Source organism: Hyposmocoma kahamanoa, unplaced genomic scaffold (genome assembly GCF_003589595.1).
Source record: "Hyposmocoma kahamanoa isolate Upper Pololo Valley unplaced genomic scaffold, ASM358959v1 204, whole genome shotgun sequence".
In the NCBI taxonomy this organism is placed as follows: Eukaryota; Metazoa; Arthropoda; class Insecta; order Lepidoptera; family Cosmopterigidae; genus Hyposmocoma; species Hyposmocoma kahamanoa.
In genome coordinates this window covers 626,051-650,972 of record NW_020653728.1, presented here as the reverse complement: position 1 = coordinate 650,972, position 24,922 = coordinate 626,051, and the positions used below count along the sequence as shown (strand labels likewise).

Genomic DNA, 24,922 nt, shown 5'->3' with positions numbered 1-24,922 from the left:
TCAGGCGAAGGTTCTGGTTCGGATTTTGGTTCAGGCGAAGGTTCTGGCTCGGATTTTGGTTCAGGCGAAGGTTCGGGTTCGGATTTTGGTTCAGGGGTTCGTTCGGGTTCCGCTTTTGGTTCAGGAGAAGGTTCAGGTTCTGATTTTGGTGCAGGAGAACGTTTAGATTCGGATTTTGGTTCAGGCGAAGGTTCGGGTTCGGATTTTGGTATCGAAGAAGGTTCCGGTTCAGATTTCGGCTCAGCGGTTGGTTCAGGTTCTGATGTCGGTTTAGGGGATGATTCTGGTTCAGCTTTAGGCTCTGCTGTGGGCGAGGGTTCGGATTTTGACTCGGAAGAAGGTTCTGGTTCGGATTTTGGTTCTGGTTCGGATTTTGGTTCTCGAGAAGGTTCAGGTTCGGATTTTGGCTCAGGAGACGGTTCTGGTTCAGATTCAGGAGTGGGTTCAGATGATTCTTCTGCTTTTAATTTTAGCTCAGTACTTGACTTGGTTGCAGATTTTAATGTGGATGTAGGTTCCGGCTCAGATTTTGGTTCGGCAGTAGGCTCTGGTTCAGCCGTAGCTTCAAAAGTAAATTCTATATTCCTTTTTAGGTCAATGGTTGACGAGGATTTAGATTTCTTTTCTGAGGTAGTTTCAAGTTCGGATTTTGGTTTTGGAGATGGTGCGGGTGAGGGTTCTGGTTCAGGGGTTGGTTCAGGCGAGGGTTCGGGTTCAGGAATTGTAGATTCTTCGGTAGACTTCTGGGTTGTGGTGGTTGCGTTCAGCTGTGAGAATTTTCTAAACTTTGGTGCATACTTTGGTCTACTAGGAATGAATTTAGGTCTAAAGGTCGTTTTTTGTTCTAATTTTGGTGTGACGGATTGAGAACTGGATTCAATGAGTTCTGTGGTGCCAGGTTCGGATTTAAAGTTCTCTTGGACACTAACAGAGGTCGATGTTTCCCAATCTGTAAAAATAATTGAAACATGCAACAACAAATTTAAATTAGTGAGTCCACATCGAATTTGTTTATTGCCCATAATTAATATTTATATTAGAAATATATGTGTATCTTGCATATAAGTAATAACTAATTTTGGCACTACTTTACTTGTGTTGTTCTATTTAATATTTACAAAATACAATGAATCTGCTGCGCTGTACAATATTTATACATACCAACAATTCCATTCGATGTGGACATAATTATATACATTAATAGATACAGTCGCGTTAGTTTGCTGTAAAAGGAGTACTTCCCTACACAGGTTGCATCAAAAGGTAAGATAAATCTTTAGGGAGTTTTCCTACTCGTCAATACAACTTTTGAAAATTCACACGAATGATATCAAACTTTTCATATAATGGATGGCACAACTGATTAAACTTTAAAAAAAAAGCGTGTCATTTTAAATTCATCGTGTAATTTTGTTCCTGGAGTTTATTTAATTTAGTTTGGCCTTTTGGAAATACCTGTATAGAGTTAGTTCCCCAATTATACGTTTCTAGTAACGCTCAGTGCGTGCTTGCTTCCATACGTCGTGGCACTTTGTGAGTTAATCCTTTGTGCTCATTGTTAAATTGCATTTTATGAAATGATCTACAGGATAAGACACTTACGTGGGTTGTCTTGTGCCGCGCGTTTGCGTCGCCCTGAAAAAAAGGGCAATTTTTTGTTATAAAACTTAATTTAGGATTACGCTCACTCTCTTAATCAGTCTTGTCGCTAGTGAGTATTTTAATTAATTTTAACTTCAAAACAGATTCTAAGCACCTATTGGTGTACACGTGAAACTTGTAATGCATTTAAATACGGCGGAGATCAAAATCCTTGTTTTCTGACAAATGTAACACAAAGCCGTCATTACCAGGCGAAAAAGGTCCACTGTTATCCTCTACTTGGCTTCTCTAAAAGAACGACACCTTGGATCGCCCGCACACAGATTCTTGCAGCCTTCACCATATCACCGGACCACCTTGTTGTTGTTCACCACTGAATATTGCAGTAATTTTCAAAATAAAACTAAGTACATAATAAGGTCTGTCTTACCTTTAGAGCTGGAAACCTTGAATGAAACGCTGGTCTTAACAGACACATCATCTCCAAAGTCCTTAAAATCAATTCCGTCTAAAGAATGCATTGCCACGCGTTTATTTCTATTGTCATTTTCTGAAGCCTGCGATGTCGTTTCACTGGTTGGTTCTGGAGATGGTTTAGGAACCGATCTTGGTTCTGGGGATGGTTCGGGTTCGGCTTTTGGTTCAGGTTCTGGTTCAGCCTTAGGTTCTGCAGTTGGTTCAGGTTCGGCTTTTGGTTCGGGCGTCGGTTCGGGTTCGGATTTTGGTTCCGGTTCGGGTTCTGCTTTGGGTTCCGGTTCGGGTAAGGGTTCCGGTTTTGGTGTGCTTGCTGAAAATTTAAGAGCATTATCGCTTTTATTACTTACCATTAAAATGGTTAAAAGGTAGGTTAATATACAATTAATAGTTTTTATATCAATAGCAAGGTATCAAATATTGTTGTTAGTTACTAAAGTTTATGACTTACATTTGTCTTCAAGAGGGGGTCCTAATACAGGGAAGTTTTTGCACTGTTTTGTTAAACCACTTGGGCGCCAACCGATCCCTGTAAATGAAAATAATAATAAAACACACAATAATGAAAATATATGTAAAATATTCACGTGACAGGCGTCGAGATTAACATATAATTTATCCTCATCAGAATCGTCGATCGATCTTTCTTCATCAGTCACTGCTTCGGATTAGTATTATGGAACTCAGGTTACGAAACAACCATCTATTTGAAGATGTCAATGCGTGAACTTGAGCTGTAAAACTTTGTTTAGCTGGTATTAATAAGCAACTTTAGCCAATTACCAAAGACTATCTTACATTAGTTATAATACAAAAACTATCACCCACCAGCATAAGAAGTCCCGTTAACGACCATAACGACTTCCATCTCCTGATCATCCTTGACGATCCTCCAATACAAGTTGAAGAGCTTCGAGAGCTCACGGTGGCTGTACATAGCGAGGTTTATGGTCTTGTCCTTCCATGGAGCCTCTGAAATTACAAATAACATTATTATTCTTCTGAATTTTTTTTCTGAAGCTGAATTTTTTCCTAGAATACACTCTTCTCTCTCGCCCCGCTATTGACGAGATTGTCATTGGTGAAAAACGTCACCCTCTCGCGGCTTACACTCCATTGAAGAATTGAAATTTGAACGAGAGTTAAAAAAAATTACGTGAGTTTTAAATTAAGCGATATAGCCAGTGTAGGAGACACAATGCAGATGCAGCAATTTATAATATAGCAATTTATAATAGCATAAAAAAATGGAGTTTAAAAAACATTCTAAATTCAACAGGGAAAATGGTTTCTCCGTATCACCAGCTTATTTCCTCTGATGAAAACTTCCAAGCAGACATAAGACTGCACTACTAATTATTAATTTGTTTAACTGGAACGTAAACTGAATTGTTATTAGGAAATGAATTCCGGATTTAAATCGGATTAAAAGGAATTGTTCTTGTGAAATACAACATAAGGTATTTAAATTAAAAACTTTTGCGACTACAGTTCATAATAGGATGGTTTGCATTTATATTAGACGTAACAGAATGATGACTTTACCACTTCAGTCAGCCGTGACCATGGAACCTGATTTAGATCCGAATACATAGTTTCATCTCCTATGTGTAACAATAGCGAAAATCTAAGAATTCGTTATGGAGGTCCATAAATTTGCTACTGTGCAGGTGTTCTAAAACTCACTCTTATTGCATCCTTTTCCGTAAAACCCATGAGGACAATAACATGACTTGCTGGGCGACTCAGTAGCGTTGATGTCAATGCATTTGCCCCTCAGGCCGCACTCGGAGTCCTCCGCACATTCATCGGAGAACTGACACCGAGGTCCGTAGAACGATTTGTTGCACTTGCAACGACCGAGGATGTGGAAACCGTGACCGGAACATGTTTCGTGATAGTCTTTGCCTGGAATAAGAAAGAAAAGTCAGTGAATTTACAAAACGTGCTTAAGGTATATTTATCACTTTTATCATTTTGGGTAACTTTGTAAACTATTTAGGATTTACAATAACTAATGTAGATGAATTTAAAAATGTCAACGGTTTAGAAACGTAAGAAAAGAAACGTAAGTAAGAAACGTAACTTCTGGCAACAATGGCCTCAACAAGAAAAAAATCTACTTCCATCGTCTTCAACCCATTTATACATCCCACTGCTCATGGATGGGATGCGACTCAGGCGAGGGTTTAGGCCTTGAACCTTCTTCGACGTGTAAATTTCATCACGCTATTTTCCGTCACTGAAAAGCTCATGGTAAGTCTCGCAAATTTAATTTCGCACTTGAATTTCCGCACGCGAAACGAAAAGGTACGACACTGGATTCGCCACGTCTTTTTCTCCCTCCGTACCTCATAAATAACAAAACATAATTACTTACAATATTAGTGACTAAACGTAACATACAGTTGTGGTTTAGTTGTCTATAAAAGAGTAGAATGGAACACGTATTAATTAAATTCCTGAACCAGGATGATATTGTACTATAGGAACTAAAGACAAAGTGCCTTTCGATATTTAATTTCATAAGAATAATTCAAATCTACTAATGAATCACAATCCGAGCCAAGGCGAGCGACGCGATTGCATTGCAAATTTGACATATTTACGACAAGTTTTGACAACTGTATTAGCATTGATTACCGTCTTTCGAAACACCTGACAATCGATTAGAATGTTTATTTCTCTGTTGCTAAAACAATGCCAAGTTAAAATCTATAACATTTTAGACTCGAAAAAAAATATAGCAACACGAGTCGTTGGTCACATCATAGTTTAACACACTTTATATGGTCTGTGGTTTTTTAACACAAGATGGTTTGTATTAATAAATAAATGAAATAATCTTTATTGCACATTAAAAAATTACAATGATAACACAGACCAGTAAAGTAAGTATCACACAATAAGCTAATGTACAAGCGGCCTTATTGCTAAGTAGCATTTTTTTCCAGGGGGGTGCAACCGAATATATATATATATATATATAATATCTTCTAACATAATTGCAGACACAGTAAACTAGTAACAATCAGAGGCAAGGGAGATGTTTAGTATGAGTGTATCAGAGGCAAGACAAAGACGGCACAGTGTGGAAGAGTGGAAAAAAGAAAGCTTACTTAAGGTAAAGAAGTGTACCTAAAGGAATAGTACAAATTGGAGTAAACAAGGGAGAGTACAGATTAAAGATAGCCAAGCATTGAAGTGAACTGGCTGTGATCCGTTGCCCAGCAGAAGAACTTACACGATCTTTGCACAAAATAGAAAACAAAACAAGTTTATGCAGTGATAATAAAATATTTAATGTTTGTATGAAGAGATATAGGTACATGCTACGAATAACAATAACAAACTAGTGGAATATTTTTACAAAAAATTGAAGAATATGATAACGATAGTCAATAAAAAATATAGAAACCTTGTACTTTTAACTTGTAGCTGCGATTTTTTTTTATATATATATATAAAGTGACGGGACGAACAAATCTTGTGCCTGATGGTAAGCTAAACGCCTGTCCATAACAGTTGCAGTGCCACTCAGAGCTTTATTGCGCCCTGCACCATGAGACAAATGTGGACTAGTACCATGTGCCTGTAATTTCACCAGCACCCTTACCCTTCAAAACCGGAACACAGTCATGCTGACATTGTTTGAACTCTATTATTGAACTCTTTCACAAGGATCTCTACTGCTATTAAGCTACTTACTTTCTGCTATTAATCTGCTTCAATGTATGAATTTGCATTGTGAATTATTAGTTTTGTCTAAGTTTCTAATTAGCATAAGTGAAGTGATTTGTATCGACTACAGTGAATTAAAACAAGTTTGTTATCTGATTAGAATTCGTGCCGGAATGTGTTGGTCAACTGGAATTATAACAACAGGTTGGTAAAGTATTACGGGTTTGCTATTAAAACACGAAGTATGACCAACGTCCAATGACGAATTTTGGGTTTTGACCATTGACTTACAAATAAATGGACGACGGGTCTAATACAAAAACCACGAAAAAAATGTCCCAAGTCAACCTATTTAAACGTAGTGATATGTAAAGGAATATGAAAAAGCTAAAACGTTGAATTTAAATTGTAATGTCATCGCAGTACTGTCTAATTTTGCTTGCTTCGCTGTCAGTCGAACAAACGAAGACTAAAGCGTGAATGACGCTCTGTATACGATTTTAACGCCCTATAAGTTCGGACACTTTTTTGGCGGACCCGACGTCCATATAATTGTAAGTCAATGGTTTTGACAATAAAAAAAACTTTATTTGATTTACAATACAATGAAAAATTTAAAAAGCAATACATACACACATTGGCACATTAATGGAACAAAAAAAGAAAGTGACAATTGTCAAGTGACGGAACGGACAAGTCGTGCGCCTGATGGTAAGCTACACGCCTGTCCATAACAGTTGTAGTGCAACACAGAGTTTTAAATCGCAAAGACCTAAGGGGCACTGCCACTGCACCCGACACCCTGAAATATAAGCTGACAAGTCCCATGTGTCCGTAATTTCACCAGCACCCTTAACCTTCACCGGAACGCAGTAATGCTTGGCGGCAGAAACAGGTAAAGTGGCAGTACTTTCTGGGACGAACTATTTCACAAGGAACTCTTGCTACTAAAGTTGTCAAAGGGGATTCAACCCCTAATTTGCCACCCCGTGAGGTGGAATATTTTCTTCATCTTTGAATGGGACCACTACCGAGGTCCCCCTTTCCACCAAAAAGAATCATCGAAATCGATTCACAAATGTCGGAGTAATCGCGTAACTGCTTTTTTTATTTTATGACAAAAAGCAGAAATGTTTATATTCAGCCCAAGTTAATGAAATTTGCAAGAACGCAAAATTAACCTCAAATCACTCTACATCGACACAAATTTTTTTTTTTTTTTTCAAATTATACGTAAAATAAAAAAGTATAACGCAGAAAATCTCCATGAAATCTCAACTTGCCGCTTCGGTTCGCGCATAGTGGCTCCACCTGGGAAGGAGGAGAGGAACCCTCCCTTCGGCTCGCGTCGCGCGGCTAGCCACCAAGTGAATAAATGCTTTTATTAGAGTGCAAAAAGTTTTATTAATATCTGCATAATGACGCTAAAGTATACATTTTTACTTTCAAAGCCACGGAAACAAATCTACGATGGCTGCAAACTACAAACACCCATCACAAACGTAAAATAACCGGCATGTGTTTTGAAAAATAATGCATTACTTTGAGAACTTAACAAGTGTTAAAAATTAAAATATTCAGCTAAATACAGAGGACTATTAAAGCACATAGTCCTAGAAGTTTTCTGTCATAGCCTGAGATGATTAAGAACACACTAAATATTAACAAAAATCAAATATAAACAAAAATATTATAAAAAGTGGAAAACGTTCACGACCAACACAATAAAATACATTATAAAACACCTGCATCCCGAGCCCAAAAGGCCATAGCGCTCCAATGACGTTTTGTATAGTCATGGTCGCATTGACAATCTCTTGAATTCTTGGCATTGATTGGACACATAGTGCTCTGATAATGTAGGTCGACACGTCGAATGAATACCTCTAACATAATATAACACTTACGTGAAACAATGTCAATGTCCGCACACGACCAGAAGCGGTAATTGCTGCCCCATTCTCCTGCTTCCCTTTGTAGCTGTAGTGTGCAGTTCTCGCAGGTGAAATCGCCAGGAAGACGAACTTCAAATTTCTGTGCTCTGCAAGAAAATCGATGAGTCTTAACAAAATTTGGTCTTTTCACACTGCTGCCAACTTCATCGTAATCGGGTAAGAAACAGGCAAAGAGCAGCTTGATTTTGATCGCCTCTCCCGATCGGAAACTGCGTCTTTTCCGAGTCGAGGCGCATAATTGCGATTCACAACCGGCTAAACTTTCGACATTTCTAAACGAAACAATAGTTGATTTAACTCACAAATTAGAAAGATATAGTAGGAATCAGGTTCATCTTCTCGCTCAGAAACCCATCTGATTTCGAGACTACCCGATCGGATAGTTTCCGATTTGAATCAAAATCAGGACCCAGAAAAAAGGTTGACGTGATGATACTCGTAAGTTGCTATCAATGGATTTAAACATTTTTCAAATTCCACAATTTGGACAAAGGCTTAAAACAGCAAGGTGGTAAATACCTACATCTTCCAAAAATATACTTACGTGACATCATCTCTAACAAATTCGGAGCCGCCCGCGCGCGGCGTCAAGTCTAACACTGGCCTCTCAAGGTCGTCTAAGATCCGCAAGCTGAACCCTCCCTAAAAATAACAGTACAACAAAATCATTTTAGTTCCACGCTTATTAGAGCCCTCATTTTCTCTTCAACAACTAAATGTGGTTCTTAAAAATGCATAAAAATGTTTTTCGCGACCTCCAAAAATTAATAAAAATAGTTTACGCGACTTCCAAAAAAACGACGCCCAACGTGGGGCTCGAACCCACGACCCTGAGATTAAGAGTCTCATGCTCTACCGACTGAGCTAGCCGGGCTTATCTTACAAACTTGTAAATGACCGTAACTTACTCGGTGTGCGTATGCTAAATGCCAATGTACTGTAAATGTTGATCCTGCTAGGAACGATGTTTTTAATGATCCTGAAATAAAAAAAAGAAACTGTAAAATTGTTTACATCATTATGTACACAAAAAATAACCATTCTTGCAGTCATCAGTAACATTAAAATAAGTTCAGCGCCATCTAGTGTCTAATAGCGAAATAACATTTTTCGGTATCATTTTGTTTTAGTTACGTAACTGTGCATTAGATGTCGTTACTATTCACTTCATAAAAGCTTTCGGCCACTTGAATGATTTGGCAAGTTTTTTATTGTAGTACATGAGAATTATCTATATTTCATTCACAATTCAAAACTTTAACAGAACAATTCCGTTACATAATGTGGCATACATCGTTACTCACACGCTGCTTAAAATGCGTTTCAATCCAACTTAGCGTTTCATTACAGTTTTGATAAGAATTTATATTGTCAGATTGTATGGCACCGCGCATTGTAAAACACGCTTCTATGACAAAACATCGTGAGAGAGTACTATTTCACATTATTCTTTGTTTCTATTGCAGAAATAATGGATTAGGTGATTAGGTTTATTAAATATCTAGACAGTACAAAAACTCCTATCATAAAATGTATTATTTCTCTACAACACCGACTATCGCACTCGTATACACTGAGTGACCAAAAAGTACCTACTTATGGTAAAGATAGTTTTTCTGTAAATAAAGTTTTCTACCAAAAGGGAGATGGCACACGACCGTGACAGGACTCGAACCTGCAATCTTCGGATCCGAAGTCCGACGCCTTATCCATTAGGCCACACGGTCGAATGACGTAACAACGATATGCCAAAAGGTTTCCTTGAGTAATGCGCGCGCATTTTCCTTTACTACGAAATCAAAAAGGGGAGAACGCCAGCGGCATTTGCCCTCTCTGTTGGAGAACTTAATTTAACCTTTACGGTGTTACGTTTAAGGTCCTATGGAACAATTATTTCCACATTAATGCCCAAACTCGTGTTTTCTTACAAAGAATATCAAAATACAGTGTTATTGAGCCCAACAACTTTTTCGTTATTAGACTCAATAATGAAATGAAATGAAAGAATTTATTTCAGACTACATGTCCATATAATGTTAGTAGGAACTTAAATAACAATGTTAGTAGAATGCAAAATTTTCATTTTCGTTTACATGAATGGACATCCAATGTTTAAGGATTGGGCTGTCCATCCTCTCTGCTATCACTCTAAGAAGACTGTTGGTACTGCCCCTCACTCTGGCCAGCAGGGAAGCCACTCTTTTCCGAATGATGGCCTGGAAACCGTCGATTCTAGCCTCCGTGAACATCCCAGAGGCACTACAGTATCGAGGCAACCCCATCAGTCCCCTTAGGGCATTGTTGAATTGGACTCGCAGGGCACTAATATTAGTTAAAGAAAAATAAACAATGTGATCTATGATTGCCCCTACCATATTAATATTTTTATAGTAGGAAAACTTTAGTTTTTGGACTCGAATATTATGTCAAAGATTTTGCATGAGAATGGACAACCTTAATATTTACCTACTGAAATTTTAATGGACAAAATTTTAATAAACAAATTTTTCAAAATTGTTTCTTTGGGTGTTGGGTAGTGCCTAAGAGTAAATTTCCTTACACCCGCCGCCGGCACAATAGTACAAAGAATTTCTCATATATGAATAGAACATACAGTTAGGTGGAATTGAAAATGGCGCCTGTAGCAAGGTTACTTCATTTTTATTTTAAAGATTGCGAAAAATAATTGTTTAGAAAACTTGAGTTCTTCATGTGACCGCTGGGGGGTGCTGTACAATTTGCCTTCCCTTGCAACAATCGTAACTGTAAACCATGTAAATAGTTCGCGTTCTAGATCGTACGTAACGATGTTACTTGGTTTAGGGCTTGTAGCTAATAAAGCCTAGTGAACCTTGACCTGTCACGACCTAAAGTATACACCTCTGCTATTTCCATGGCTATACGACCAATCTCCCACTGTTTTCCTGGACCATAATTTCCGCTTTTATTTGTAGGTATATTTGCACAAAATATGATTTAAAAAATCGGATTTTTAATTCCATATAAAGATCATTTTATCAAAAGTCCCGCAGCCGGTAGGATTCGAACCTACGCTCCCAGAGGGAATCTGATTTCGAGTCAGACGCCTTAACCACTCGGCCACGACTGCTATGGCGCCCTTGACGAAATTAGCGTTCGCTTTAGAATGAACACTATTTTTATTACAGACATTGCTTTGTACAATATCTTTGAACAAATTCGTCATCCATCATTTAAAAAAGGCAACATTGTACAGTTGATATTTTATTGAAAATACTAACTTCTTCCGTCAAAAAAAAGCATAGCCAACAAAAGGGGAAATATTGCCAGCCTAGATGGGCTTTTTTTATCAAGTGACGGGACGAACAAGTCGTGCGCCTAATGGTAAGTGACACGCCTGTCCATGACAGTTGCAGTGCCACTCAGAGCTTTAAATGGCAAAGATCTGAGAGGCACTGCCTCTGCGCCCGTCACCCTGAGACATAAGTTGACAAGTCTCATGTGCCTGTAATTTCACCAGCACCCCTACCCTTCTAAATCGGAATGTAGCAATGTTAACATTACTGCATGGCGGCAGTACTTCCCTGGACGAACTCTTTCACAAGGAGCTCTAGTGCTGCATAAAATTAAATAATAATGTTTTTAGTAGGTTTAATACTATTAGTTTCATTAAAAGTCATATAAATTATTCATAGTCAATTCTTAAATTTGGGCACATAAAACAAATCAATTTTTCATGCTAAGATTAAACACGCAGAGCAATGACCTATTGCCGAGGTCGCCTGCAACATCTACGAGTATTTCCAGCAATCACTGCAATTTGCCTAGATAGCTATTAGCCTACTAATTATGGTAGTTGCTATGTAGTTAGCGAGATGGTTTGTATTTTTAGTACTGAAACATATTTCGACAGATGTGTAGGTCCGTCCTAATTCAAAGTACAGTTGTAATAGTCATTAACATTTACTTTAAATAATCGTCATCCAAGTTATGATAGATATATCGGTATGGTAAAAGGAATACAGTACAGCTAGGGATTGCAGAATTGGTCCAGTTCTTAAAATTTTATTCCCGGTGCAGGACTCAGCTCAGTACTCCGGTATTCCCGGTACTTCTTGTAAAGCTTAAACTGCAAGCAGTAAGTATGCCTTTTCCAGGTTATCCGTACCTATTCAATAATTTATGTAACAATAATACCATAAATAATAAACAAAAACTTTATTCTCTATTCATACTAAAGACTTCTATGTAAAATATCTATTTAAGAGATAATTACTTTAACTGCCTCCGTGGCCGAACGGTTACCATGCCGGACTGCCACGCAGAGGTCCCAGGTTCGATTCCCGGGCCGGGAGAAATGTTTGTATGGCTTACATTTCTTTCTCTCGTGAGTTTGGGTGTAATTTGTGGTTGTCTATGTGTGTGTCCATGGTACCCGCGACACAGGGTTTCCCTAGTGCGGGGCTATGTTGAGTGTGTGCGTTATTTATTTTTATTTTAATTACTATTAAATTTAACATAACCTAATATCGTAAAATCACATTGTCATATAAGATTAAGTAGCATTATAATGGCAGTAACGTGCGCCAGTGCGAAGTTGCCAACGGGCGATATCATTCATAGCTCAATAGGTAGATAGTTCCTTGCTTATAACTAGGAGTACTGGGAAACTATGATTGCGGTACCGGAACTGATTGCACTTCGTCAGTACCGGAATTTACCGGTATTTTCGAAACTGGTTAATTCCCAAAAGCGAGCCTTAAGTACAGCATTATGTGTTTTCCCGATAGCTACAATTTGGGGCTATGCAAGGCAAGAAGAATGAATAAGCATTTTGTCGGTGATATGATAGTGACTAAGCGTAGGTAAGATTGCCAGATAAAGAACATAGTTACGCCTTTTGGATGCGTGTCCGGCCAAATTAAATGGCTTGTCCGGCTTTTGTTAACCTTTTAAATATTTGAGCAGTCACGTGGTCGTTCGAGAGGGAGGTCTCGACGCAATAATGTATAACACTTTAATAATGTTTTTTGTTATTACAATTTAAGAAATTTTTTTGATAAATGATCAAAAAAGCCTGATTTTAATGTAATCAAAAAAAATTGCACACAAAATCCTCAAAAATATAGTCCGGCTTGTAATATGGCAGGTATTTCCGGTTGTTCGGATTCAAGACCTAGCAACCCCAAGTACGTGTCTATTTTACATAAAAAAAAACGAGAAATCATGGTAGTTTTAGGCTGATTTTAACTTGAATGTATGATATTTAAACTTTTAGTTATTTTTTATTCAAATTTTTATTGAATTGATATTCAATTATTTTTTATGTGAAATTACTCCACTAGTTTGTTATAATTATTAATACAAAGATCGAACACTCAGAAAAAATTCCTTCGATCCGGCTGGGTTCGGATTTTTATTCATCTTTGTCCAAAATTCAAGTTCGTGGTAGCTTAGGAGTTTTGGGTTCAGAGAAATAGGTATAGGTATCTAATAAGAACGTTTTGGCTATAGTAAAAATCACTATAATATACATATAAAGTATTGATAAGACATTCACTATCTAAGTTTTAGCCTAGGTTGTCGCAAATTTAATGTTACGTAAAATCAGCATTAGGCAGAATCAGGTTTCTAATGCAAACCTTACGGTTAGAATAGTCCAAAGTGTCGAAGCCCAGAGAGATGTTGACCTTCGGAGTCAATATAATCGGTAGATAGTGAAACTAAATAATCGAAACTAAGAGCGGTTCACACGGTGAGTTTCAACTGCGATACAAACAGCGCGTTTCAACTTCATCGATGCACTCGCATCGCAATCATTAAAAACATGCATCGCGTTTGTTTGACACAGCTCCGACGTCGACAAGCGCCCGATGGCGTCTGACGGGAGCAGCGGGCGACGCGGCGTGTCGTTAAACCGCTGAGCAGTTTAAATTTTGGCACAGATTAAATTCAATAACTATAGGGCTTCAGTTGAAAATCAAAATTTAGCAGATTCTCAGGTAGTAATGCGTCTCTTTCTAATAGGGTGTTCATTCATGTTTCAGCCAGCCATATTGTTTGTAACTTTTTAATTTTTACAGAAAATGTGGCCGCTTATGGATGACCAAAACTACTAATATTATTTCATAATTCAAATTAGTATACTTATTTGATATGCTACTTGATAATAGAAGGTTTTATTGTTGATACATTTTTTTTGTATTATTGCAGTCAAAGCACCTTTAAGCTAATTTTATTTAATTAAAAAAGTTGATAGACTAGAACAGAAGATGATTTTATTTAGCGTTGGTAACTTGTTAGACAAGGACAGACCACTACTACTTCGAGCTATCTCACGTGGCTCGGTTTTTTACATTAGCTTAAAGTAATTGGTATAACGAAGTACGCGATCCAGTTTATGAAATATACATATAAATCCGTGGTAAATACCTAAACCATTTAATCTAGCAAAACAGTTTTTCCGCTTCTCTTACGGCGACTTGCCTTAAGGGACTCACAACATTTATTCGCATAGAATAGCCTTGAGCCGGTCAGAAAAACTAACTGTCTATGCAATAGGAGCGATAAAGAGGTTGTGCGTTTCGCTTCCGCTCGGATCGGGATCGCGGACGCGAAACGCACAGCGTCATTTTCATTCTTCTTACATAGACTTAAAGCTTTTTCTGATCGGATTAATGCTATTCCGTATCGATAAGTGTGGTGACTGCCTAAGCCGCGCGTGTGTGTAAAGGTAGACGATTAGCGACCGCAGCGCGACTGAATCGCTGCATACGCGCTGCTAAAAGTCGCCGTGTGTAACCGCTCTAAGATGAATCAAAACACGAAAGTAACAATGAGTCACACAGAGCAATGACCCACAAGGTTGCGGCTAATCCGAACTGCAATGCAATCCGCCTAGATGCCCATTAGCCAATTTAGGCATCGTAAATTAAGTAAATTACTGATCCGTGTATGCAGCTGATGAGAACGAAATGTTATCACGTATCGTTTTAAAAGAATCAGAGATGATGCAGTATAATCACATATTGTCCCTAGCAAGTTTATGTTTCTTCACCGCGAATGTAATTATTAATAAATCAAGGTGCATGTGATTCGAAACGAAAGACCCATACGGCACGTACTGAGGTACGAGCGAAACCGAAACCGAAAAAGTAAAGAGTGAACTCAGTAAGGTTGCAAAGAATAGTTAATTCGGCTAATGGCCGTATACCGCTTATTCGGCCTGATTAACACACGTACGAAAATTGGCACGAAAACAAAACAAAAACGGTAGGTACTTGAAAGTTTATAATCTATGACTTAATGAAGAAAGTAATTATCTCTTTCGCTTCAGTTTGATTTAAATTGATTAACTTTCAAAAACTTAATTTTATTTTGGCGTGTGTAAATTATAAGACATACCTACTTGGTCGATTTTGTTAGCATTTATTTAGTCATGAGTAAACTATGATGTAAGGTCAAGAGTACGTCAAGTTTGACACTTAAGATTTAAATCCAATTCTATGCCGCTTACGATATGAATGGTCCAAAGTACAAAGTATCAAGCTTGACGTGCTCTTGACTGTACTTACGTAGTTTTTTTTTTTGACATGTTACTTTTGTACTTACGTAGTTTTTATTTGACATACCTTTTTGATTTCTTAGAAAAATAACTTGGTCATGGTACAATTTTCAATCTTTTATAGAAAGAAGCGAAAACTTGCGCTTTCATGATTTTGTATGTTCAGTATTAATATAATTTACATGATAATTTCCTATGTTTTTTGTCTTCCTCCTGTTTTTAGGTATTCGGTATTCTGCCGAATAACAAAAACAGACTGAATAAGCCGAATACCGAATGGCAACTGAATATTTGTATAAACTCTAAGTATTATTAACTCTAAGTGTTATTATATACAAGAAATATTTATTTGGTCATAAAAAAATATGATGGTAATTGTAATGTAACAAAATGTCTACATTGCAATTATTTAAATATTAACAATGATGCTTACCTTTGGGCATGCCACATGGTGCTTTCGTCCTGGAATTGTCCAAAAAGTCCAAATCGAACCTTCTCGCTGGCGGATAGGTCAAAGCCACGTGTCCAAACACTTGCACTACCACTACACTAAGCACTGCACCCAACAAAGTCAATATGATGGACGTCATCTTGATTTTTTATTACTTTCAAATGTGCATGTTTTGTTACTGGGCTAATTATTTACGTCCTTGTCATGTTTTTGTAATGGCGCAAGGCACAACACTATTTTCGCTGATGTTGGTTTCTTGTCGATCCACTGGTATCACTGGACAAATCTGTAACAAAAAGAAAACGTTTTAGTGAGACTTTTAAAATGGAAATAAATTCAAAAGAATGAAGAAGTATGCTGTCATAAATTTAATTTCATCAATTGATTTTATTATTATTGACACAAAGATCAAAAAACATTTAAAAAATCCTTCTATGTGACTGTACCAACTGAGCCACAGACCAGAGTCAGCAGACCTATGAATTTCTCTATGAGCTTGTTGCAGATCTTTTTATTGATCGATCGATCGACTTTTGTATCATTTAAATAAAAAAATATCATGGTATTGAATAAAATAATCTCAATTTTAATTAATAAAACAGAATATTAAATTTCTTCATTAAAGCGTATTATTTTATTCGTATTATTTAATTTTGCCGTTTTAATCAATGTACAGAAAAGTATCAAAAGAATAATGGTAAATAACATTAAAATATATATATTTTCACGCACCCAAGCAAAACTAGCACAAAATAAGCCAAGCACTTTCTCGGAGTTTCTCAAAATAACTCGTGTTGTTTCACGATGTTGATCTAATGAACGAAATAGGAGCAATTTTGATCAAACATGAATGGTGCATGATAGTGCAATTTGATGGAACACCTGCTTGGCGCTGTTGTTAAAATTTCATGGCTAGTTTATGCTCAATGTTGAATGTAGCATAACCTTCATTGTACAAGTTTGATTGACTATAATACCGCATTGTTAGCGGCTCTTTGAGATGTTCAAAGTAGGTTAGCTATCTTTTTAGTACACAAAATATACATGTGTTAAAGGGTATTAAAAAAAAATAATTGTAATATTAAGTTTACACAATGTTTTACCATTGTCTGTTTTTATTTGTGAAATTCCGATCCGGCTGGATTCAAACCTGCTCCTTCACCATATAGTGGATGACGTTCTCCCGGCTGAACTTACTTAATTATTCTCTGACTGAGCTTCGGAACAAACCAGCAGACCTTACAAATTTTTCTATGTACATGTTGCAAATCTTTATTTTTGGTTTTAAACGACTTTTAAGAATAATACTTATGCTTTTCTTCTGGTTGAAAGCTGTCAGATTTTTCTTTTTGAATATTCTTGATTATTTCTCATAAGCTACCAATATTTCAACTCTAGTACTAAATCAACCCAAATTAACCCCTATATACCAACATCTTCAATGTATACTAAGCCCACAAAAGCTACACCCAATACAACTTGATAACTCGTTCCAATTATACTGCTTTTGCTAAATAGAATCCCAAAGAACTATTAACAACCACAGCAATTACTTAATACCACAGAACATATGAAAATAAAAGTAGAAAAAAATGATAAACTGAGCGGTCCATTGTGGACAGTGAAAGTAGAGAGTAGCCGGCCACTGTGACGGACACACAGATTATTGAACTTCATTATTATGTGTTACAAAATATTTTGATATAACACGTTAAATATCTCAGATTCATCATCATTAGTCAGGATTTTAGGGGAATGAGATTGCGGGTGGGGGACATCACACGTTTTCCAAGGGTTGTGAATCTTCTTCCACATGCAGGTTTCATCACGTTTTCATTTACCGTTAACGAGCGGTATTGGTACTAAACATTTAGAAATGCTCGTAATTTAATTGGTGCCTAAAAATGTTATTAGTACTTCTCTATGATTTTCAATATCTGCGAATACTTTCAACCATTCATGGAATCTCCAAGCCATTAAAAATGCACGTTAATGTGTCTCAATTCAATTACACGGAAAAGATAACCCGTCAGCAAATCAAATAGAATCACATCTTGTAACATGTCTTGGGAGAGGGGTCTTCAATCAATGGAAGGACTACGCTTGACTTTCGCAGTAAAACAATGGCCAAATTCATCGAAATAGATCCCGATAGATCAGTTGATTGTGAGATACGTATATTCAATAACACGGCTACAAGAACAACAGCTTTTAAGATATCTATCGTTCAGTTGAGACTAGTTGCATAAAGATTGTGACAAGGGTTTGATTACGCAGGGCATGTCAGTGGCATAAGGTAGTTAAAGAATAGTACTGATAAACAGATTATCGTGATATTTTATACGGTGATTTTATTCAAGAGTACAGTGAACAAACAAAGATGAATATCAAAGTGAGTGACTATAAAGAGATCAAGGAGCTGGCTATGCAGCGAGAGGAATGGAGAAGGTTACACCGATAAGAGCCTGGCTTTTAAATGGGACGATGATAATACTCAAATTATAAAAAAAAAATTGAGTAACCATAGCAAGACATGGCTCCTATCTTTAAGGAGGGAGGTAAATAGTGTAAAGATTCCAACTGGATTGAATCGAACTTTGGGAAGACGTTAGAGTCTTGGAGGATGGATCTGACAATGCCTTGTAAAAGTCGCGAATGAGGCCCAGAGTAAAAACAAGGGCCTTCATTTGTAGTAAAGTTCGCAATCAATCTATTTGTGATTGTCGTTGGCAAAATAGCCGACGACAATCACAAAGTACTCGAGAGGGGCGTTGCTCAGGTCGTTATCAATGGCATTCGAGAGAAAGTGCGCCCGCGTTGGCCGCCCACCTGCCGACGTATAGTAATTGTTTTGCTACGCCAATTTTATACTTACTTCGGTTCGTCAAATTGTTTGGTTTACAATTATTCTAATAACCTACTTTGACTAGAGCTCAACAATGCTTTTAAAGATATCTTAATTGATTAGAAAGAAAATTGGGTCCCTACTCGCTTTTGAAAATGTCAATTTATTGCGTCATGCATGTACAAAAGGGCATAATATAATAAGAGTATTTATTTAGAATAACAGTGGTAGAATTATCTATTGCAGATTCTGTAAGTTCTAGACTAATTTAAGTTCTGCATTTATTTATCGAGTTCTTAGGTTTTTGCGATTGTTACACATTGAAAATAAAACTATTTCTCGGATCTAAATATACGCATTTGTTTTTTCAAACAAACCAACGTTACAGACCATTTATAGGTCCCGTGGTCATGTTAGTCAGCCGTGACTATGGGATCTGTAAAAAGCTCGAAACGTTGGTGACGGCCATGGCCAAAGATGGCACCTGAGAATAAGTGCTTGTCTGAATACCTATTTTCTCTAACCTATAATAGCCCTAAATTTAGGCTTCCGGGAAACACGAATGCCGGCAGTTATTCCGTTCCTTCACCTCCACACCGGAGGAAGAGAAGCACTAAAAGAGATAGGTTGTAAGTCAATATAAATGTTGCCATGTAATTCAGTACTTTCACTAATTATCCGTCGCACTTATAAATGTTCATTTTGCTGTCGATACAATACTCATTTTCAGAATTTCGCAGTGGCATTCATATTATATCTATTGAAATCAGTGTTGCCATTTAAACCAATGTTTCCTTTTTTTTTAAATTTGTCAAACTTATAAATGTTCGATAGAAATCTCATTTTCAGAATTTACCGGTGGCATTCAGATTATGTCTATATAACTCAGTGTTGCCATTTAATTTGAAATTAATGATAAGGTAATCATAAGGTTAGAGTATTCTGGACTATTAAAATATAGTAGACTGATGGAGCAGCAAGGGTGGAAGTAAATTGTAAAGTTCTTGTGCACACTAAATTTGATGAACGCCAATTATAAAACAACAAAGGAAAATCAATTAGTCAATTACTTTTACGACAACATGCCTTTTTAGTTTATCAGCATGATAATGATCGACGATGATGGATGACTTCGTAGGCAAGCCTGCAATCTAATTTGCAACTCTCCACGTTGTCCAATTAGACAGAATAGTGAAAGCTTGTCAGAAGCAAGCTGTCCTTACCTTTGTTATTATTGCTTTCTATTAAATTTATTCCAAGGTGGTCTTTTCTCGGGAAGTTTTTAAGTATAATACTCGTACATAATAGTTAAGCCTATGTAGAGTCTTACTGCTGGACAAAGGTGACCCCTTAGAGTAGGGTTTTGCAGATGTGTGCAGGTTTTCAAAGCCCATAGTAAATTCGCACTTAAAATCCGGAACTTAGAGTTGCAAGTCCGGATTCGAACCCACGACCCCCTAGTTGAGAGGCGGTTGGTCAAACCATTAGGCTACCATGGCTTTTTAATTAACTTTGGAGCCATTTTTTTCAAATATGCATAAATACGCAACGTCTTAGTACAGGCAGACTAAGCTCAGATCTAGTCCATTTAAGCGTTCTTATAATATTCACCTCGTTTACCAAGTGTATAATACTTACACCACTTTTGTCCATCCATAAATAAAAAGGTGATAGGACTCTTTGGCAACTTGTACCATTGGAGTACACAGTAATTTATGACTAGGGATTCATACTGGGATTTCGGTTTCAAAATATCTAGTCTCGACATTTTTTTTGTATTTTTGAGACGCAGACCGGTGTTTACAGTCTTGGGAATATAGGCACTTTTCACTTAATTAAACAGCATTATATATCTACTAAATAAAATAATCTACTACTAAAGTAGGTCCCGTTACTCGAAAGCATAGCTCCTAGTGTAAAGCGGTCCTAAAATGGCGACCTTGGGGTGAAAAACGCCCAGAGGGAGACCGCAGATGAGTTGGTAGGATGACATAAAGAAAGTGGCGGTTGAATTGGATATAGGTGGTATAGAACCGAGAGAAGTGGCAGAAACTGAAGGAGGCCTACACCGATATAGTTGAGAACGGCTAGAAAGAAAGAAAGAAGAAAAACAATAAAATCTACTAAACTAAGTCATTTTTTATTCTGGCTACATTGACATGGCAACATGCAGAGTGGCGATTGAAGAATGATAGTAATAAAATCAGGTCTTCTCTAAATGCACCTTGTTTCTTACGTGCCCACTATAAAAATGAAAACATAACTTTCATAAATAAGTGACACAAAATCTTAATGGCAACATAACTGCTGGTTAACGCCCTGGTCTGACATACAGGTGCTGGACCCCGATCCAGAACTCTTCCATAGTTTAAACGAATCGTTCGATTGGATATCATTCTCGAATCGAAGGGCGTTTTCCGAGCTATTCAGAACATTCGAGTTAAACGTTCGATTCGGATACGGATACGATATTGTTATGCAACAGCGTTTACGGAGTCAATTGGTGAAATAGATTATAAGAAAAATGGTAATCCTCTTATATGCATTTTTAAGACTAAAATATAGGAATGCATTAGTCTTGCATTAAAATAAATTAATAAAATTGAACAAAATCCAGATTTTATTTAAAATAATACGAGATTTCCATACTACATTCTTGCTTTGTAAACAATAAGACGTTCGGTAACTTTCATTCGATAAATGTGTTCTGAATAACGTTCGTAGCCTTTGCCGGTCGAGAAGCTCGAGTAATCGTGCGGGAGTGACGTCATTTCGGTTCGGTTTCGAATACGACAATTTGACATTCGATTCGTTTATTGTGAATAAAAATGAAAAGAAATCGTACGATATCAAATCGAATCGGTCGACAACTGAGTTATCGTAAGGTTCTGAATCGACCCCCTGGTTCGAATCCAGCCGGATGAAGTATTTTCAACAAAAAGTAAATAAAATAAAAATAAAATCGGTTTTATTAGTCATGCAAAATAAATAAATTTCAAGCATTAAACAAAAAACAAAAATAATTCAAATTAAAATTTAAAAAAGCATGTCCTAAGACTCGGCAAGACTGTTATTCTGCCATGGGCCGTCATAAATAAAACACCACAATTCAAATAAATTAAAAAAAAAAAATGTATATTTACGCACAAAAAATCAAAATTTCAAATAATTATAAACAGTTATGTATCAAATAGATATAATTTGACACAAACTACAAACATACATAAATACCATTATAGATATTCAATAAAATAAATATTTCATAAGATTTTGTACCTACTAGATAGGCTCTAAATATGGAAACCTACTTTTGAAACTGTGACGAAAGTCTCGTTTTTACCGGTATTTTCGAGACCGCCCCGAGTCGCATTTCTTTCCCGGGACGCGGAAATGCAGCGATGCTGAAAGCCCTATTTATGACGCGCTTCAGTATTCAAATTAGCGAGTCAAAATTCACTCATACCTATTTAGTCAACTACCGCATTCATGAGAATCTGGTTATGGCGCAGATTGCAAAACGCTGGCGAAATTGCAGACTGCATTCTTGAAATTGTACGGCAGTTCTCACATCCATCATAACTCGTTAGTTTATTATTCTGTCTCTTTTGCTTTAGGGCAAATTCTTTCATAGATAACTTTACTTATTCTATGTCTCCAACCATGAACGTTTTGCCGCATATAATATAGCTTCACGTTTTATAGTGTTCGTGTTTCAACGGGATTTTAGTAATAGAATCGATCTGTTTTAAAATAATAAATAAACTTCAAGTAATACATATAGAATGGTCAATCCTCCTCCGCTTTGAAATCTCGTAATGATTAACTACAAAAAGAGGCAATGAAACCATTTGTTATAATATGTATATTCTAGTTAAGTATGGATTCATAGTTGCATTTTATCTTCGGTTATTTTTTTTTACTTTTAACTTTCTTAACTTAGGAGAATAGAAGTAATATAAGGTTAAAATTCATAACATGTCACATCACTAGACTTGGCGTTTAGGAAACAAAACAAGTTTTTGTCAATGGCGGTCTAAAGGATACAATAATTCGGTGATTTTTGAGAGAGGTATTTTCAAGTCTATGTGTATTACTTTCTAGAAATTTAGGTAAAGAGTTTGCCTATTACTATCTCTGAAATATTATTATTTAAATAAATTAGAACATTAATCGTTTGCTTTACGTGTAATATTCTGATTCCATTTTATTTTCATACGATATTTTGCTATCTAATAACCGGTGCAACTATTAATAACCTGCGGGAGGTCAGTACTCAGTAGGGGGAAGTTAAACTGTGGATGACGATTATACCTATAGGTACAGATACAAGAAAAGGTGCGTAGGAATGTACGATTTCAAAAAAAGGGGTTCTCAATTCGACTCTATTTTTTTGTAGGCTTGTTCCGCGATAACTTACTAAAAAAGCATTTGTGAACCGATTATTAACCATATTCAACTTGTACCTAGCCTGAAAGATACAGCAATAATATTATGGGTACGAAATTGTAATAAAGTAAAAATCCTTGAAAGTTTGATTTGTTACAATAAACCCATTGAACATTTGCCAAAACATATTGCAAAATCTTTACGAGTTCAATGAATTTCCCATGAAATTTTAATTTAAATTTCACTACGTGTACACATCTCAAGGGCGCACGCGTAACCACGCACATTCATGCATACGCACACGCACTCGCCCACGCACACTTTTAAAATTACTCTGTACTGAGTAAAGTTGTACGTACAATCAAGCATGTTGGTATCCAAGAAGATTTTATAAAAAAAATACAGGCTGATTATTTTATTAATAATAATGCACCAAACCAACATAACAATCATGCGCGTACTCATGGGGCAGGGGAGGGTAGCTGCCACCCCAGGATTTTGTGTACCTCCATACTATCTACTGTTGTTGATAAAAGTTCTCATTTTGCAATACAATATAATAAGCATTAATCACTTAATTAATTATTAAATAATTATGCCACTGCTACAGTTTAAAAGGTAATTCAGCACTCTCAGACGCGTAAAAACGTGGCTGAGATCAACTATGATCAAAGACAGATTAAATGGGCTTTGTATGCTTAGTGTACATTGAAAATTTGTTAACGCTATGGGCGATTCTTTCACGAAAGACGTCAAAACCGTTTAGCTGAAGATCCTCGTAGTTACTTTTAAAATAGCTATCCTATATAATTAAAAAATTTAAATAAAATATAGCTATTTTAATTTGTTTATTTGTTTGACTAGGCACCTATAAAGAATTAGCAGGATATCCTGCGGGTGTTTTCCGTATATACTTTAATTATTAAAGTTAGTGTAGGTGTCTTCGTGTAGTGTGTAAGGCAAAACAAGCGCGCGGGAAACGGCTTGAAATAGTCTGATACCAATTATCTGGTCTCAAACCAGGAAAACGTTTACTAGGTGTAAGAGTAACGGAATTCACTCCGAGGCGCTACCCAAAACACCTAAACAAAAACTAATTTAAAAAGTTCATGTCCTGAATTGGTCCTACCGGGAATCGATCCCAGGACCTCCTCATTCAGCGCCAACAATAGTGCAAAGCGAGAAATAGGCACATATTATTATAATTATTTGAATTCCGTAATACTTCGACATACCCTGTTGTTTAGACATAACTTTATACTGTAAACCGCGCAATCATTATATGTCAAAATAAGCACTGTTATGTAAAATGTGAGATGGCAAAACAAATAACTGAGTTCCCAAAGACGACGCTCTTGCGCAAAGCAAATATCACGACGTGCGTATTTACATATTTTATGTATTTTTGCTTAACTTGTTCTGAGTTGTCTACGAGTGAATGTAAATAAAAATCAAAATTAATTGTAGTAGTTTACTCAGGGGGTTTCCGTAGCACTCATAAAAGCAGGATGTGACATACATGATTTATGAGTTTTGAAATTCGATTTAATGATATAAAAGTTCCTTTATACATACTTAATATTTAACGTATACGTCCAAATCAGTACGTAATTTGCTTTAGTATCTATTTTGACCATCAGAATGAGCGAAACGTGTAGCTACTAAACATTCGCAAATGTATGTATGTATAATTAATTAGTCGTAGCAACAGCCGGCACATGGCTTCGAATCGTCTCGACATTTTAATTCAGAAACAACCGTTCCCTCTTGGGGCTGCTACTGCCTTTAGTATCGATTACAAATTAGGTAAACTAACCGTTGTTAGTAACCGAGAGTCGCGTAATAAAATGAAATCCACTAAGGCTCAACTCACACTGGCGCAGAGTGGAAGCGTCGCGACGCGTTATGTTTTTCGCCTATAGCATATTCATCTTTATTTTCCCATTATTAAGGTACAAATTTGTGTTTTGCAAATATGGAATCAA

General features: G+C 36.7%; 1 protein-coding gene and 3 non-coding genes across 4 annotated transcripts in view; all 4 read right to left on the bottom strand.

The window, feature by feature from the left end:
- Positions 1–24,922, bottom strand: part of LOC113227240 — a 108,236-nt gene that overhangs the window by 20,268 nt on the left and 63,046 nt on the right. Inside the window, exons 3-12 of the mRNA XM_026460135.1 lie at positions 15,689–15,992; positions 8,621–8,691; positions 8,257–8,354; positions 7,665–7,798; positions 3,763–3,984; positions 2,905–3,048; positions 2,528–2,605; positions 2,033–2,389; positions 1,603–1,635; positions 1–949 (exon numbers count right to left, since the gene is read on the bottom strand). Coding sequence (XP_026315920.1) covers positions 1–949; positions 1,603–1,635; positions 2,033–2,389; positions 2,528–2,605; positions 2,905–3,048; positions 3,763–3,984; positions 7,665–7,798; positions 8,257–8,354; positions 8,621–8,691; positions 15,689–15,845 — 2,243 coding nt within the window. The 5' untranslated portion in view covers positions 15,846–15,992. The remainder of the gene's footprint in view (positions 950–1,602; positions 1,636–2,032; positions 2,390–2,527; positions 2,606–2,904; positions 3,049–3,762; positions 3,985–7,664; positions 7,799–8,256; positions 8,355–8,620; positions 8,692–15,688; positions 15,993–24,922) is intronic.
- On the bottom strand, positions 8,514–8,586 carry Trnak-cuu. The gene has a single exon. It is a non-coding gene; the product is annotated as a tRNA-Lys (tRNA).
- On the bottom strand, positions 9,367–9,439 carry Trnar-ucg. Its single transcript has one exon. It is a non-coding gene; the product is annotated as a tRNA-Arg (tRNA).
- On the bottom strand, positions 10,740–10,821 carry Trnas-cga. The gene has a single exon. It is a non-coding gene; the product is annotated as a tRNA-Ser (tRNA).